This window comes from Athene noctua, chromosome 3 (assembly GCF_965140245.1).
Source record: "Athene noctua chromosome 3, bAthNoc1.hap1.1, whole genome shotgun sequence".
Classification (NCBI taxonomy): domain Eukaryota; kingdom Metazoa; phylum Chordata; class Aves; order Strigiformes; family Strigidae; genus Athene; species Athene noctua.
The window spans coordinates 29,254,254-29,269,850 of record NC_134039.1 but is presented as its reverse complement, the minus strand read 5'-3'; the positions used below and the strand labels follow the sequence as shown (position 1 = coordinate 29,269,850).

Sequence of the window (15,597 nt, the reverse complement as noted above, 5' to 3'; positions counted from 1 at the left end):
CCGGCCCGCGTCCCCCCGCCGCCGCCATTTTGTGCGTGTGTGCGGCGCCCTTCGCAGCGCCCCCTCCCGGCCTCGGCCATCCGAGATGGCGCCGCAGGTGCTCGGCAGGGCTCTAGTCACCGCGAAATGGCTCTCGGAGGCCGTGCGGGCCGGGAGGGTGGGGACGAGCCTGCGGGTACTGGATGCTTCCTGGTACCCGCCACAGGAGCGAAATGCCCGGCAGGAGTTCAAGGAGAGGCACATTCCTGGGGCGTCCTTCTTTGACATCGAGGAATGTCGGGACCAGTCCTCCCCTTACGACTTCATGCTGCCCAGCGAGTCCCACTTTGCCGACTACGTGGGGCGCCTGGGGGTCAGCAACGACACCCACGTGGTGGTGTACGATGGGGACGAGCTGGGCACCTTCTATGCCCCCCGCGCCTGGTGGATGTTCCGGGCCTTTGGGCACAAGGAGGTCTCTGTGCTGAACGGCGGCTTCAAGAACTGGGTGAAGGAGGGCCACCCTGTCACAGCGGAGGTCAGCCAGCCCACCCTGGCTGTCTTTAAGGCGAAGCTCAACACAGCCCTGCTGAAGACCTTTGAAGAGATGATGCAGAACGTGGGGTCCCTGCAGTTCCAGGTGGTGGATTCCCGCCCCGAAGGTCGGTTCCGGGGCACCGAGCTGGACCAAGGTAACGGAGGTGGTGGGGAACAGCACCTGCCCCCAGCACCAGAGTGCCGATACTAGTCCCAGTGTAACAACTCCTCCCAGCCAGCAAACAGATTTTACTAATGTACAGGCATGCGTCAGCCTAACGTTGCTTTACCTTAAGGGATCCACAGTTGAGCATTTGGATGCCAATGCCCTCATAGAATGCTTTTCTTGTAGTTGTTGTAAAGCTGCAGGAGGGGAGAGCAGAAAAAGGTCTGCAGTCAGTTGGCTCCAGGATCCCACATCCCACACCCTGCAGAAGTTAATCGGCTAGAATGTAAACACGGGAGGTGAGAGCTCCCAGAGGTTTGTTCAGGGTTCTATCTAACACTAACAGACATGCACAAACTATCAGTATTCATACAGACACCTCTCACTATAATGAATGCACCAGCAAAAGCCCAAGTTTTAGGCAGTGCAGTAACCCAAGGGATGTTTTTCTTCTTGCTCAGGTTCCCAGCAAATAGGGAACTTGCTTTAGCTGATCTTTGTCTTTTTGCTCTCTACCTTTAAATCTAACAAGCTGAAGTAAGAAAAGCTCCAAACCCATCCCAAATGTGTATGGACTGTCAGCCTTTCACTTCTGGATGCTCCAAGTAAAGAAAAAACCTGATTTTGTTACCTCAGTCAAACGCTGGACACACAAGCAACAGGGGTGGGAAAAGTCCTGTGCAATGCAGGCAGCTGGTACAGCAGTATCTTGTTAGTGGAATGAAATTCAAGTTGGTTGTTAAAGGAGGCCCTTGGTATTTAAGCCTTGGTATATCCCAGAATAACCTGTCCTCCAAAAGGGAATCACAGAAATGGTTTAAAAATAAATACAGAGTTTCAAAATCAAAGTGTGGAAAAGCTAAGCAACAGTTGTTGGTTCTGAGTTGATCTCCACACTGCAGGAGAGGGTGTGTGGCAGACTTCTGCGGTCCCAAGGCAGTGCTGTGTTGCTGCCTTACAGGTTGGTTGTCATTTTATTCTGGCTATTTTCTTACATGTGTGCTGCTGCACAGCCACTGAGTGTGACACCATGTCCTGAAATAAATTCCTGTGTCCAAACCTCAGGGGTGTTTGGCTGTAAATGACTATGTACACATGGTTTGCATAAGTGTCTACAAGTGAGCCCCTCCATGACGATGTGGAACGTGAGAGAGGTAACGGGAGTGACAGAGACTTGCAGGGAGAGTTACCGCTCATACTGTTTCTTTACCATCAAAGCAAAGGTTGAATTTAACCTCATGATGTGAATAAAACACTCCTCACTAGGAATAGGTGGATTTTGCATTCTCTTTCTCAAAGTGGGAGTTGTCACCAGGTGACAAAATACTGCAGCCCCTGACTGCATCTTGAAATCAGATTTTTCCTTTGTAATGAGTCAGCATGGAACAGTTTGTGGTGGTCCAGTTTTGCTTCCCACAGCAGATCCAACAGGATAAGCACTCCAGCTGCAGCTGCTTGTTCCAGAGAAGCTTGACAGCCTTCTGAATCAGACTGGCCAGTAGCTGTGCTACAGCTAACAGTGGGTAAAAGGCAGTGCTTACACCTAAAAGAGCAATTTGAAATCAATGCTGATTAATTACAGGGGTCATCCAGTCAGTGAGGAGAAATGCTGCATGCAATTTAGAGAAGAAGAATGGTTTTAAGATGATTTCAGTTTAATTATTGTCTCAGCTCTTGACTTCCTAATTAAGTTAATTAATCTCTCCAGTTCCATGAACTCCATCTCTAGAAGAGGCTAATTTCAGCTGACTCTTTTGCCTCTTTAGTTTTTCGGTTCATTGTGCTAAGAATTAGTTGTCCCTGTTTTATTTTTACACAGCAGCTACTTTGGTGGGATTTAGACCTCTGTAGTGTTTAAAATAAGCTGTAATATACTGCTAATTTTTAGTTGCTGGGAGAGGTTTACCCAGGTTACCAGGGTGGAGAAAAATGGATGGCATTTCTATAAGCCAGATCTCATAGGTCTTAAATGCAGGTATTGCTTTGCATAAAAAAGCTTGGATGTTCATGCATGGTGTGCAGCATAAGCCCATCAGATGTGCAGCCCTGACCTATGCACTGAGTGATTAAAGGTGTCCCTGCACAGTGCTGCGTTTCTGGAGGAACTAGTGACTCAAGCCTACTCACTAGCTGTGATTCAGCAATGGCCCAACCACATTCTGCAAGGGCCTGCTTACTTAGGCGCTGCAGGGTGCAGGTCTATGGAACCAGCCTGAACTGAGACAATCCCAAGCAATCCTGGGGCCGGTGATAAAAATAATTACATGATGGTTAATAATGCTGGCCCTGAGTATCCTTGTCTCCCTTGCACATACTCTTAAGGTTTTGCCCATTTTGCCCATTTTGCCAGCTCTCAGTCCTCTCTGCCCCAAACATAAAGCTTTTGCTCATATTGAATGTTCAGTGGCAGTGGGAGTGAGAATGAAATGTTACTGCTTCTTCCTTCTCTTCTCCAAATGGAGTCTGCAGCTGAGAGTGGACTGACTCTACTTTGACCATGAAGTAATACTCAAGGCACAACATAGTGAGAGACCTTATCGAAATCTGTTTCAATCCACAGGAACCTACAATCCAAAGCTGACTGTTCATATGACAAGGCTGACAAACATCAGCTGCCAGAATTAGCACCATGGCCCTGCTGGTTCTTACAGTTGACTCTTCTGGCTGTATACACACACAGTATTTTGACATTGGTGGCAAAGGCCTATTGATCAGACTGCGAGGACTCTCAGGGAGCTGGCCAGGACCAAGTTTAAAGTGTTCCTTCCAATGAATTCACGGTAGGTTAGGTGAGATAAGGGTCCCTTCCAAGGCGTACAATTTGAATGGAGGAGAAAGATAAAAAAGAAGGCAACAGAGGAGGCATTTGGAAAGGAACAGCTATCTGCAGCCAGCCAACCCCAAGACCATGGGGAGTTAAATGTGGACAAAGCACATCTTTCATCTTTTTGGTGTTAAGAAATTCCATATGGAGCTTTCGTCACAAAGGGGCTAGAGAGAAGGGGCTGTAGTCTTAGCTAGATAAATAGCCAGCAAAATATATATATATATATATTTAATCAGAGAATCTCAACAGATGTGGAAAAGGGAATTAAGCAGTAAAGAAGATAACATATTATAGGTTACAAATTGTGAGAGAGGATTGCCAGAAGCCAAGCTGGGTGAGACTTGGCAAAGGGAATTAAAGCAAATAACAGAAACGTCCAGAGCAAAGTGAATAAAAAGAGAACAAGGAGGGAAAGAGTAAATAGGGTTGCTATGCAGTTAGCAGGGATTCCAGATGAAAGATTATTTATATACAGGCTCAGAATTATACTGAGTCTGTGCTGTTGTTGTTTTTTATATCTCCTGAGAATAAATCTGCAGAGTAGGGGGAAGGGGTAGCAAGAAGAAGGGGAAAGAAGTGGAAATGAACATTTCTAAAGAGGGTGTATAACCAAAAGATATTCAAGTGCTCAAATCTGTGAGGCAGACAATCTCCATCCCAAATATGTGTCAAAAATCAGTCATGTGACACTGCAACTACATGAGGCAAGAATTTAGTAGATTTAATCAGAGCATGGTTCTGTAGGACAGAAACACTACCAAAGTTTGTATTTAGTATAGGAGATACAGCACAACCTAGACAACTGTTGATCTTTTGTCCTAAGGTGGGTAGACTGGAAGGCTTTGAAGAAAATCTTCAAGAATAACTATTTTAAATGAAGGCAAAATCAAATAAAATAGTTTGTTAAACTTGCACTGCAGCTAAGGGCTCTATTTCCTTGCCGACTGAATTGATTTGCCATATAACAGAAATGGGAATATGCATGCCTGGAAGTTATGTCTGATCTTTCCTTCCAGCCATTGGAAGCCCCTGAAAGGTAGACTTGTTCCATTTGGACTTCATTAATACTTTGGACATAATATTAGAGGGACAAGTATTAGTTCAATGTGAGAAGAGGGCAAATAGCACAAGTACTGTTAAATTTAAAAAAACCCCAAACCTGACTGAAAGGAAAATAAGGACGATAAGAATAGCTTGTGATGAAAGCAAATCTGTGGGGCTGGAAGTTGCCAGCGTGGTGCCATCATTATGCTTCTTTGCTTTACTTCGTATTTTTCGGAATCATTGAGACACTGAAAATAGAAAGTTGCTACTGAAATGTGCTTCTGACACAGCCTTTGGAAGGTTTAAATGATCACATGGGGAGTGTTCTGTGAGGTACCACCTGCAGTGATAGAAGTAACAGGAAGTATAACGCTACAGAGAGCAAGGTTGGATGCTTAGTAGCCTAAAACACTTAATCGCTTGTGTGTCTTTCACAAGCTGAAGACCCACATTTGGAAGCAATGGAAGAGGGTAAGACTTGGATGAATTAGTTGGGTGCAAGAACCTCAGATGTGATTTAGCCTTGACAATAGCAATTATTAACCTCCTGTCTACCATTTGAGATGCTAGGAAATGCCATTTTCTTATCCAGAAGCCTGGTGGTCACCTAGAACTCTTTCTAAAGTGGTCGAGGTAGTGGAAAGTGTATCTAACAAGCTCTTATTTGGCTTAGGCTAAGGGCATAAGGCTGTTGGGAGCGCTGAGTGCTCACCGTCAATATGTTGGAGCAGTAGCAGAACGGGAGAAAAACTTTCAGCCACAGGGCAACGTTAGCTCAAGGATAAACTGACTGTGACAGAGTTAACATTGGTAATGAGTATTCCTCTTCACATGAGCAAGGAGGTGCTTCAGTGGGAAGTTTCATGGCAGGAATTCAAACCGGTTTTGAGATGTGTGCTTTTATGAGATGGAGCCTATAAAGTGATCGCTGTAGTAGCTGGGAGCCAGTCTCTGTAATCCTAGGGTTCCTTCCTGGTGTTTCTAAGGTGGCTGCATGCTCTGTATCATATGAGACAGGAGCACATGTTCAGATCCCAACTGCGTCCAGCCTTGCCTTCCAGTCCTGTAGTTTGTCTGCTCTTGTCCTAACAGAGGGAGAGCTGATAAAACTTCCTCAACCACTCAAGAGCACGTCTTTGGCAGTCCAAGTGATTGTGGTTGTGCAATGTCAGCTCTTTTTCAGCTGAACACCCACATACATGAGGAAATGCAGTTTGGACAGAATTCCCTTTCACTCATAGAGTGCAAGCACTGGTCTCCGACTCCAACAGACTGAATCTCTGGCACAAGAAAGTCTCCCTGTAGGTCAAAGTCAAAAATGCTCTAAAATGAGACTGTTCTTTTCAGATCTGCTGAGATCCTAACTGAAGGGATGTTTAAGGGTGGTGAGTATATGTCATGGCAGTCTCCAATAAGAGAGGGGTACAGACCTACCTATTTTAAGATGTGTGAACAGTCTAGAAAAACAATCAGTCATGATGATGGGGCCTGGGACACCCAAGACCTGAATCTGTGGCCCAGCAAGCTGCTTTGAGCAAGAGCTGGTCCTCCTAGTTCAGCCCCCAGGACTTCTTGATCTCAGTACACTTCCCAGTGCCCTAGGATGGTGTGAGAGCATTGTTCTGCAGCTCACAGATGTGTCTGTATTGGGGTGATAACCAATACTGCGGCAGAGCCTTGCAGAAATCCCTTGCCAAATGGCAGGGTCAGGGCCATTCACTCTCTGGGAAAATGGTAGCCTAACAGAGACATGTAACTCTTCAGTAAGAAGCTCTGCAGTCTGCAAACTACAAACGAGTTTTTTTCACACTCTTTTTTATTATTTTTATTTCCCCTCTGTCATACAATACAGACACTACGTTAATGAGCATGAGTTTGGCAGTTCTCTCTACTGAAGTGATGAACTGTTGTTTTATGGAACTGGAAAAAATATGGTGAAAGCATCAGTCCAAAACACTGGGTTTTTTAAAAATGTTAGTTCCTCCAGAAGTCAGCAGTTTTTCTCCTGACTTCTTCCTGTAACACTAAACACTTCTGAAGGATGCATGTGTTGTCTAGTAGACAACAGTGCCAGATTTCTAAGTTGCTCAGGGAGGATGAATCAAGAGACAAAGAGAGTCCATCTGGAACAGGAGGAGATCTTGTGAAGCTGACTCAGGGCAGCTTTGGTTGTCTTTAGGCTCTCACTCTTTGTCCAGCAGGCAAAAATTCCCTCCTCAATACCCCACCAAAACCCTGGTTTCCCCTTAGGACATATCTCATCATGTCATGACATCACTGCATGAGTGATGAAACTGCTGCATCATTATGATGTGTAATGTCAGTCTCTAGCTAGGTATACTTTAATCATTTGACTGTGACAAAGGTTCCTTGCTCCAGTTTCTCCCATCTCCTGAGATAAGTTACCCTAATGACTTAGGCAAGTGGAAAGCTGTCAGTGAAACAGATCACTCTTTATGTGACTTTCCCAGGGCTGTCTCATTACAGGTTCAAACGTAGCAAGGAGCCATTCCTTGAAATGAGTTTTCTATAATAATATATAATTTTTGCTGCTCCAATAAGGCTTGATCCAAAGCCTCTCAAAGTCAGTGGAAGAGCTTCCATTGGGTTTAATAGACTTTGATTAAGCCAATAGTGACGAAGTTTGAATGTCAAGGGCATGATGAAAATCTTACCCATCTTATTTTTATATCTGCTTCTCTCTGAAGACATTCTTGAGATGCAACTTTCAACTTGCCTAAAGTGCAAGTTATACCAGTAGGAAGATAGAACCCATGCTGATTTCATCCATGGAGTGGATACAGAATCTGAATTCTCAATTCTCTGACCGCATTGCCCTGGGAGAGCTGCCTCAGCAGTAATGTGGCTGACTTTAAGGTTGCTTTACTTTTCTGAAACATGATTTTAAGGTGAAACAGATATGAACTGTGAACAGATAATTGCTTTGACAAATTCCACATACAAGCTGCACTTCCTGCTTCTAAAAGCTGTGTCACCACACACTGCTGACGTACCTGGGGAAGGTCAAAAATACACTGCTGCATTTCTCTTTACACAGATCCCCTTAATGCCTTTGTTAGGATCTTTTCTGTGGTGGTTCTTTGGTTCTTGCCACATCTAGGGTTTCTTCACATTCCTACCTCTCATTGTTTTCAGGGGGGAAATAGTTCTCTAAATATTCTGGAAGTTTTGACCAGCAAAGCTGAATAATCTTTGTCCTCTTCTTTTTAGCCCAATACTGCTTTGCATCTTCATCATCACCTGAAACAAATTAGTATCTTGGATACAATGGGAGTATCTGCAGTGATGTCTCTTTAATATCTCTTGTATGTGTCTTTCATCACCTGCATTAATGTCTCCTTGCTCATGTTTCATTTTCTTGTTCACTCTTTGCAGGGCTGGAATCTGGTCACATCCCTGGTGCTGTGAACATACCCTTCCGCTCATTCCTAACAGAAACTGGCCATGAGAAAAGTATTGAGGAGATCCAACAAATATTCTGTGAGAATAAAGTGGATCTCTCAAAGCCACTGACAGCCACGTGCCGCAAAGGTGTCACAGCATGTCACATTGCCTTGGCAGCCTACCTGTGTGGGAAGCGTGATGTGGCTGTTTATGATGGTTCCTGGTCAGAGTGGTTCCACCGTGCCCCACCTCACTACAAGGTCTCTGAGATGAAGCGCAACAAGGCCTAGCGGGAGAATTGTTCCTTGGGCAATGAGATCTAGTAACCGTCTCCAGCCAAGGGTACAGGGAAGGAAAGAAGGTGGAAGTAAAGAAAAAACATGCTGATTTATATTTTAACAATTTTTCTAAGAATGATCAGTAGACTTCTATTGATCTTTCAGTTTCTAACAATGAATAAAATCTACTTCTAAGATGATGCATCTTTGAATATTTCTAATTCTTCTCTGTTGCCTGTGACCTGCTTGTGCTGGGTGGGAAAAGCAGCTTTACAACATGAGACCACAGCTCATAGATAGAGGGGGGGTTGTTCATTAGCAACTATCTCGGCTCTTCAGCCTTCGTCCCACCTCCATACCTGGACTTCAGCAGGACCTGCCTGCTTGTATGAATCACTGTGGCACCACATCAGGGATCATGGACCAGGTGAGAGAATTGGTTATGGAAGAGGCTTTGCCTCTTGTTAAATCATGGATCTTTTATCTCTTTAAAAGAGATAAAAGATCCAATTTCATGTTGACATCCATGAGACTTCTCAGGTCTGGAAAGTCACTGAAATCTCATAATTTGGAGGCCTGGCCAGATGTGGAAGGCATGAGATCGTTTTTGACCACGTCTGGTGGCCAGTGAGAATGGCATACCAATTCCTACACCTGTCTGAGGAGGTTATTTTTCTGCCTGGGAGAGACAGCTCCCTCTTTCCTCCATGGCTGCATGTCAGGAAAGTCAGAGTGTTAGGCTATGCTAAACACACTCTTTGGGGTTTTTTTCAGAAAGATCAACTTTATTCTTTTTTAGCTCTTTGATCAAGATATGTCCTTTCTGGTATGTCATCTGTTGTGCCTCACAGAGTTGGCTTAGAAAAGACATAATTCTGTGTCTGTTATCCAGGAGGATGGCCAAATGGCCTTGAAGTCCTCCTTGGCATCAAGATGTAGGAACCTCAGAGCTCAGAGTCAGTTAAAACTTTGACTTTGGACCTTCTGGCTCAGAAGTAAAATGAACAATAAGCAATAACAATAACATCATATACAGTAATAATTTAGAAAGCGGGAGCAGTTGCAGTCTTCAGCGTCATTTTGTCTAGAAGGAACTGGGGAAATGAAGGTTATCAGTGAAGGAAGTTTAGGGAATGAGCACATTGCCTCATTACACAGAAATTCTGCTTCATTGGAAGAAATGGGAGAGGAGGAATTTCTAAAACAAACTGGAAAGCTCTTTCCACTGAATATAGTAATAATAAGAGACAGACATGTTTTTGTTTTAAGTAGAAGGTGGGAGTTAACACAGGCGTTCAAGAATTAAGAGTGATATGGAAAAGCAGCAGATCATGCCCTGTGAGCCAGGACTAGCTTCCTCTCTTCATCTCTTGTGGTCCCATTGTTTTTGTGGGAGAGGTTATGTCTCTTAATATGTTTGCAGAGCACAGCACTGCCTCCTGGAATCTGACTGATACAGTAACTTCAGCTTCAGGATCCCAATATTGTACCAGACATGCTGCTGCAGAGCACTGGCACTGTGTGAAAACAAGCTTCTGGTTCAAGTCAGCCCTGGGGAGTTCACTTTGAAGCAATAGGCTTCCTGCCCCGTTGGCTCGTTGTCTCCCAATAACTAGCCTCAAGAGACAGAAGTAAGCATATATGTCATGTAATGAGCTAATTTGACAAGTGCAAACATACATCCCTATCGAGATCCCATTTGTACTGCTGCTTGTGCCAGCAAGGCTCACAATTACCACATTCGCCACTGTGGGCCATGGCTTCAGTTGTAACCTGTCACAGGTTTTTCATGGGCTAAGCCTATTGGGATGAGGAACATCAGCAGGACATGACTGAGGGTTACAGAGAATTCCCTCTGCAGGAAAGATGAGATTCCTCCTAGCACGGGAGGCAGTTTGCAAAGGCTGGGTGTTGTATCAATCACATCAGCAGGACTAGCAAAGCAATACAGGGGATAGTCTGGGCTGAGATCAGGGAAGAAACTCTGTCTCCAGCCTGTCCCTCTACCTTTGCATAGCGAGCATTGCACAGGCATTTTGTGTTTATAGCCTCCTCTCTCCATTTTATCTGGCCTTACACCAAAGGAAGGAACTGTTATAATTGTACAGCACATGACAGGTCTGACATCTCTAGGTGCTTCAGAATACAAAATGTTATTTTCACAGAGTTTTTTTCTATTTTGGCTTGTGTCTGCACCATTGCCTGTGAAAGCTCTTGCAGCTCAGTATTCTCCAGAGGCACTGGTTTACCATGTCCTGCACAGGCTGTCCCATGTGAGCTGTTAATGTGAAATCCTGCAGGACTTCTGTGCTTTTTTAATATGAGAGGATCATGGGTTGTAGGACCAACCATGCGTGCAGTCGGGGACAGATCTATCTTGATCTGGCAAGGAGTATAATACATTTGTGTGAGATTAATCTATGTCATCTAAAGATGAGCAGGGTCACTGTTCCCTTCCTTCCCATCTCTGACCCTGACACAGCCTTTGTTTCTCTCCCAAGGGGTTGCTAGATGTTCCAATTTCCCCTGCACCTGACATGGCAGAAGGTGACTATGCTGACCAAAAATACTTCAGGTAAGCAAGATGGCAGAGAAGCTGTCCCTCCTTCAGAGCTTGTTTTGCAGTACAGCTTGTGAGGCCATCTGTCATTCCCTCCCTCCCTTCATGCCATCCAGATTTGCATGTACCTCTGTGGGTGAAAACTAATTGGACAGGGCTCTTGTGCCATGGGCTGATGGGTTAAAATTCCCCCACCCTAAGCGTGTCTTCCTCTACTGAGGGACTTGTCTCACTACCTCCCTGCACAGGCACAGTAAGCTACTGATGTGCTGTAAACTCATCAGCAAATAACCAGTGAGACGCAGAGACATGTTCACAGGAGTGAGAGTGATGATGGATTGGAGGGGCTTGTACACATAAGGAAACACAGACCTTTGTGTGTGTGTTTTACCATGAGATTTTTGCTTCCACAGTTCTGTGCATGTTCATCTTTCAGGAGTGTTTAAGACTTCTCAGGAACTTTCACCTGGTTCAGGAGGAAGATTGGTAAAATGCTGCTAGGTTCTTGGGTTTTTTTTCTTTTTCTTTCTCTCTTTGAGACCTTTAATGTTTCTTTTGTTGTCTGACAATGACACCATGACATATCCTGTTGTTTTCAGCTCCACCTGTCATCAAAGTAGTATCAAATTCATTGTGGTTTTGTCTTTAAGTGGAAGCTGAAGAAGGGAAAAAGGAGCATCATCCAGAAGGCTTATGTCTCAGCAGACAGACAACAACCCAGAGGAGCTCCAACAGAGCCTCCTGGAAGATCTTGGAGGGCCCAGTGGTTCAGGAGACAGCAAAGAATTCCACATCTATTAAATCCCAGGCATCTCCTTCCCCAAAGTGTGTTCAGACTAAAAACCAGAACAGGCCAGAAGACCCATACACAGAATCTTCACTCAAGAGGACTTGGAAAGAGAAGATACTTTTGCCACCAAAGACTCAATAGTGGGGCATGAGCCAAGAGGGAGGAACAGCAGTATCCAGGAAGAGGGAGGCAGAAGACACCAAATCCATCTCAAATGCCAAAGAACAAGTAACAGGCCAGCACCAGACACTGAGCTCTGGAGGGCCTGGATCTTCCTGGAAGACCATCAAAGCCAGCTACAAAAAAGCCAAGGAGAGTGCAGTAGATTAAATGACAAAGAGTCCTTAGCATCATTAGGGACAGATACAAAAGCAGAATGGAAGCTCCTTCTGGAGAAGAGAAACAGCTTGATCCATGCTAACAGGAAATACAAATTTACTACTGCAGATGAACTTCACAGAATCACAGAATTGTCTAGGTTGGAAAAGACCTTGAAGATCATCCGGTCCAACCAGCTTACTGGAGATGAACAGGTATCAGAGGAAGCCATTTCATGTATCCTTTGAGGCAGGTTGAAGACCATTTGTATGGTGTAACGGGGCTGAGTGAGTGGGATATTAGCAGTATATCAGCAGTTTCTAGAAGACATGTAGAGGGATAGATTTGGGCTTCGCATTACAGGGTAGTGACACATTCCATAGACAGCCTTTCCAGCCTTTCCCATGTCTTTTTTAATTTTGTTTTTCCATCCCCTTTTCATTTATAAGGTTCTTGTAGCTGGGCAGAGTCCCAGCTCAGCAAGGCAAAAAAAATGTGGTACCAGGACCCAATCCAGGGCCCAACATCATCATGCCTTTCTATTTCCTCCTCTTTTTACCAGTCCTAGTCATCCAATGCAGTTACAGTGCCTACAGAAGCCCCTGAGGGAGACTCAAGGACAGACCCAGGTCTCAGGAATTAGTAATAGCTCAAAGACCTATGCAGAGGTGGAAATGACAGGAGTTTACTGCAGTTAGGGAATGTGGACTGACAGTGGTACCTTGTTGTTTGTGTTTTCAGGAACAGTGAGCTCTGTGCAAGGCATCATTAATCATGAGAAAAGACTCAATGACTGCAATGAAATGCTAAAAAACTCTTTGAACTGTACATCTTTTGATTATAACAATGGGGTGGATTTTAACCTGAGATCAAATATCTTCCAAGGTGAGGAGACACACATACCTATGCCTGACCTTCAAAGCTGGTTCTGTCTTCACTTTCCCTGGACCCAGAGCAACCACACTGCTTTGGGTAGAGATTTGACTGTATGTGAGCCTCACTTTCCCCTCTTATTCCTTCTATCCGGAGTCACTCCTTTTCCAGGCTGTGGTGCTTGAGGAAATGAAAGCTTGAGCCTCCCTTTCTAACTATTCTATCCCTTTCTTTTCTCTTCTTTCACTCTTTTTTTTCCCAAGATGTGCACATTGAAGGTGTACCATGACCCCCTCTCCTCCATGTTCAGAGCTGTCCAAATGGGCACCATTTTCAATACAATGTCCCTTGTAATGCCCAATCCCAGGTTACCTCCAGTTCTGATACTGACGTTATTTCTGTTCAAGACCTTTAGGGTTGTGGAGCTATGAAATATCTTCCCCAAAGCTCTGTTTCTGAGGTTCCCAGGGATCCTTCCATCTAAACAAATCTTGGGAAATAAGCATTCATCCCATTCTTGTTACCATCATATCCAACAAACTCTGAAATAGTTGTCTCTGATTCCAGTTTCTTGGGTACCAGCATGAAACTTTCCTTTTCCTTATACAGGACGTTTCATGACAGGACCTTGCTGGGTATTGAAGACTGCATTGTGCAGTCACACACAGAGGAAGGACATATTTCCCCAGGGAACTCAAAATCATTATTATCAAGAAAAGGGTACAGTAAAAAGGAAGGTGAAGAGGAAAGGATGAGAGATTAAAATAAAGGCCCCTCAAATATCTAAAAGTCAAGAGGGGATAAAAGGAGAAGTCACAGCTGGGAACTATTTGTTAAGTATGGTGGCAGAAAAGGAGCTTGAGGAGACCTGAAGTGGTAAGGTGGTGCTTTTTGTAGAGCTGTGCTTCTGAATAGGAAGTTACATGAATGAGGGGATTTGACAGGAGATAAGTGGGCACTTGACTGAAAAATGGTCACTGGGATACAAATAAATATGATACCTTGTAGCACTCTGTGTGTGCCTCATACTTGAGGATGAAAGCTTATAAATCGGCAAACACAAGCTCACTCCTGCGTAATGATGAAGCTATTATTCAGCACCTAGCCACACACCTCGTCAAAACTATTACAGTCAACATATGCTTTTTCTTGTGCCCAGGTGTTTCTCCCCTGCTCAATTCCAGGACTGCAGTAGGGTGATTTCTGTGTACGGTTTGTTATTTAGTATTCCTTGCAGGGGGCCCACTGAAATGCCAAAGCTTGATGAAAGATTCCTACACCCCTGATATAATTCAGAAGGCAATCAGGGATCCCAAGAATTGGTGTGGAAGGAGGACTGATGAGCTAGGTATGGCTTCTGCCAAGAAAAGTACACTGCTGAATTCCTGAGATGGGTGCTGCTTCTGCCAAGGACAGTGGACGGGTTTGGGCAAAGGTGTGGGGGAACTAGAAATTGGCATTTTCATGAGAGGAGCTCTACAGCTAGAAAAATCCTTGAGGGATAATAGCATTAGAAGGGAGGCTGTAACTGATTTAACTTCTTTACAGGGAAATGGCATCAGAAAAATGCCATAAAACTTAACCTGCTGAAAGCATTGGAGGACAAATACAGAAAGAAGAAGGACAAAACTTAGAAGATAAACACTGAGGGTTGGAGTACATTCAGCAAGAGATCTTCCTCAGTCATCTAATAAACATCCATATAAAGCATGAACCCATTGCTTGCTAGTTGTAAACAGCAGATTGGTTGTTGGTGCTCTCTGCCCCTCTCATTTAGGGTGTCTTTGGGAAGAGCAACACAAGATAAATTTGAATGTGAATACCAAAAAAATCACTTTGTGGTCACTGGTAAGGTGGGCCTTATTAGGGTGTGATCCCTTGCAGAGGGATGTGGTGGTGAGAGGAGGCCATACAGAAATCCATCTGCTGGACACAAAAGGTGGAGTAGATTCTGTGAGTGGTCTAAGATGGTGATGGTGAGGGTTGCATATGCGTGTGTGTGTGTGTGTATGTGTGTGTGTCTGCATGTGTGTGCAAACTCATGTTTGCCAGAAGATTCATACTTCGACTGCTGACCTAGCAGTGCAGAGAGAAGCACAGAGGATGCACTGTGAATGAACCAGGGTGGCCCAAAGATGTGAATGCTGCCTACCTCTCCCTACACCAAAGGCTGTAAAACTCCCACACAGAGAAGCTTCAGAGCTGTATCTACATAGCAGGTGGAAATACCAAGCAAAGTATCAGCTCCCTGTTGGTGCTTCTGAGGTGAATTCAGGCTCTCTTGCTAGAAAGGCACCAAATGGTGTCCTCTCAGTAACCTGGGCACAGCTCCGTATGATTGGCACCAGATGCCTATGTGGGGTAGGAAAGGAGGGTTCTCTGTTCACCACTCTAGTTTTATTGTGTCTATCTGCCACATGGAGGGTTTCAGGGCAAGCTCTTACACTGGCAGGGAGCAACAGTAATGTGTGAAAACAGAAACTCACCTGAGAAGAGTGCACTATTTGCAGACCAAGCCAATGCAAAAAAAACGAAAACCAGCCTATTCCACCTAAAGGGAACAGGAGATCTGCAAGAAGCCCCAGGAGTTCTCCAATCTGCAAATCACCCCACAATGTCAATGCACCCTTACTGAAGCTCTCGTAAGTCCTACTTGCCCCTCTTAGCCCTAATTCAGAGATAAATGTCTCTCAGGGAGAATCACATGCATTCACCATACAGTCTGCACAGTCTGAAGTGCAGAGAGTGTATCTGGACAGTAACCAAGGACCACCCAAGGGATTGAATGATGCAGGACATGGCAGGGTCTTTAGGGCTCCC

At 44.7% G+C, this 15,597-nt stretch overlaps 2 protein-coding genes across 3 annotated transcripts; both read left to right on the top strand.

Moving 5' to 3' along the window:
- The first annotated feature begins 7 nt into the window (after positions 1-7).
- On the top strand, positions 8-8,436 carry TST (thiosulfate sulfurtransferase). 2 transcript variants are annotated; one of them, XM_074902441.1, is made up of 2 exons: positions 8-671; positions 7,950-8,436. In XM_074902441.1, exons 1-2 carry the CDS (start codon positions 86-88, stop codon positions 8,246-8,248), a joined length of 885 nt encoding a protein of 294 aa, XP_074758542.1. In that variant the 5' UTR covers positions 8-85; the 3' UTR covers positions 8,249-8,436. The 2 variants fall into 2 exon arrangements, with proteins under 2 accessions (XP_074758542.1, XP_074758543.1); XM_074902442.1 differs by having other exon boundaries at positions 8-680.
- A 96-nt stretch (positions 8,437-8,532) lies between these two features.
- On the top strand, positions 8,533-14,411 carry CIMIP4 (ciliary microtubule inner protein 4). Its single transcript, XM_074901171.1, is given in 8 exon segments — positions 8,533-8,663; positions 10,738-10,811; positions 11,447-11,919; positions 11,922-12,119; positions 12,486-12,597; positions 12,646-12,789; positions 14,015-14,125; positions 14,326-14,411. Coding segments are annotated over 7 exon segments (1,188 nt in total). The 5' UTR covers positions 8,533-8,663; positions 10,738-10,747.
- Positions 14,412-15,597: the final 1,186 nt, after the last annotated feature.

Excerpts from the sequence above, each read along its gene's own strand:
- TST (XM_074902442.1), top strand. The coding sequence starts at position 86 with ATGGCGCCGCAGGTGCTCGGCAGGGCTCTAGTCACCGCGAAATGGCTC. Across the intron at positions 681-7,949 it reads GCTGGACCAAGGTAACGGAG|GGCTGGAATCTGGTCACATC; the intron begins GTGGTGGGGAAC and ends CACTCTTTGCAG.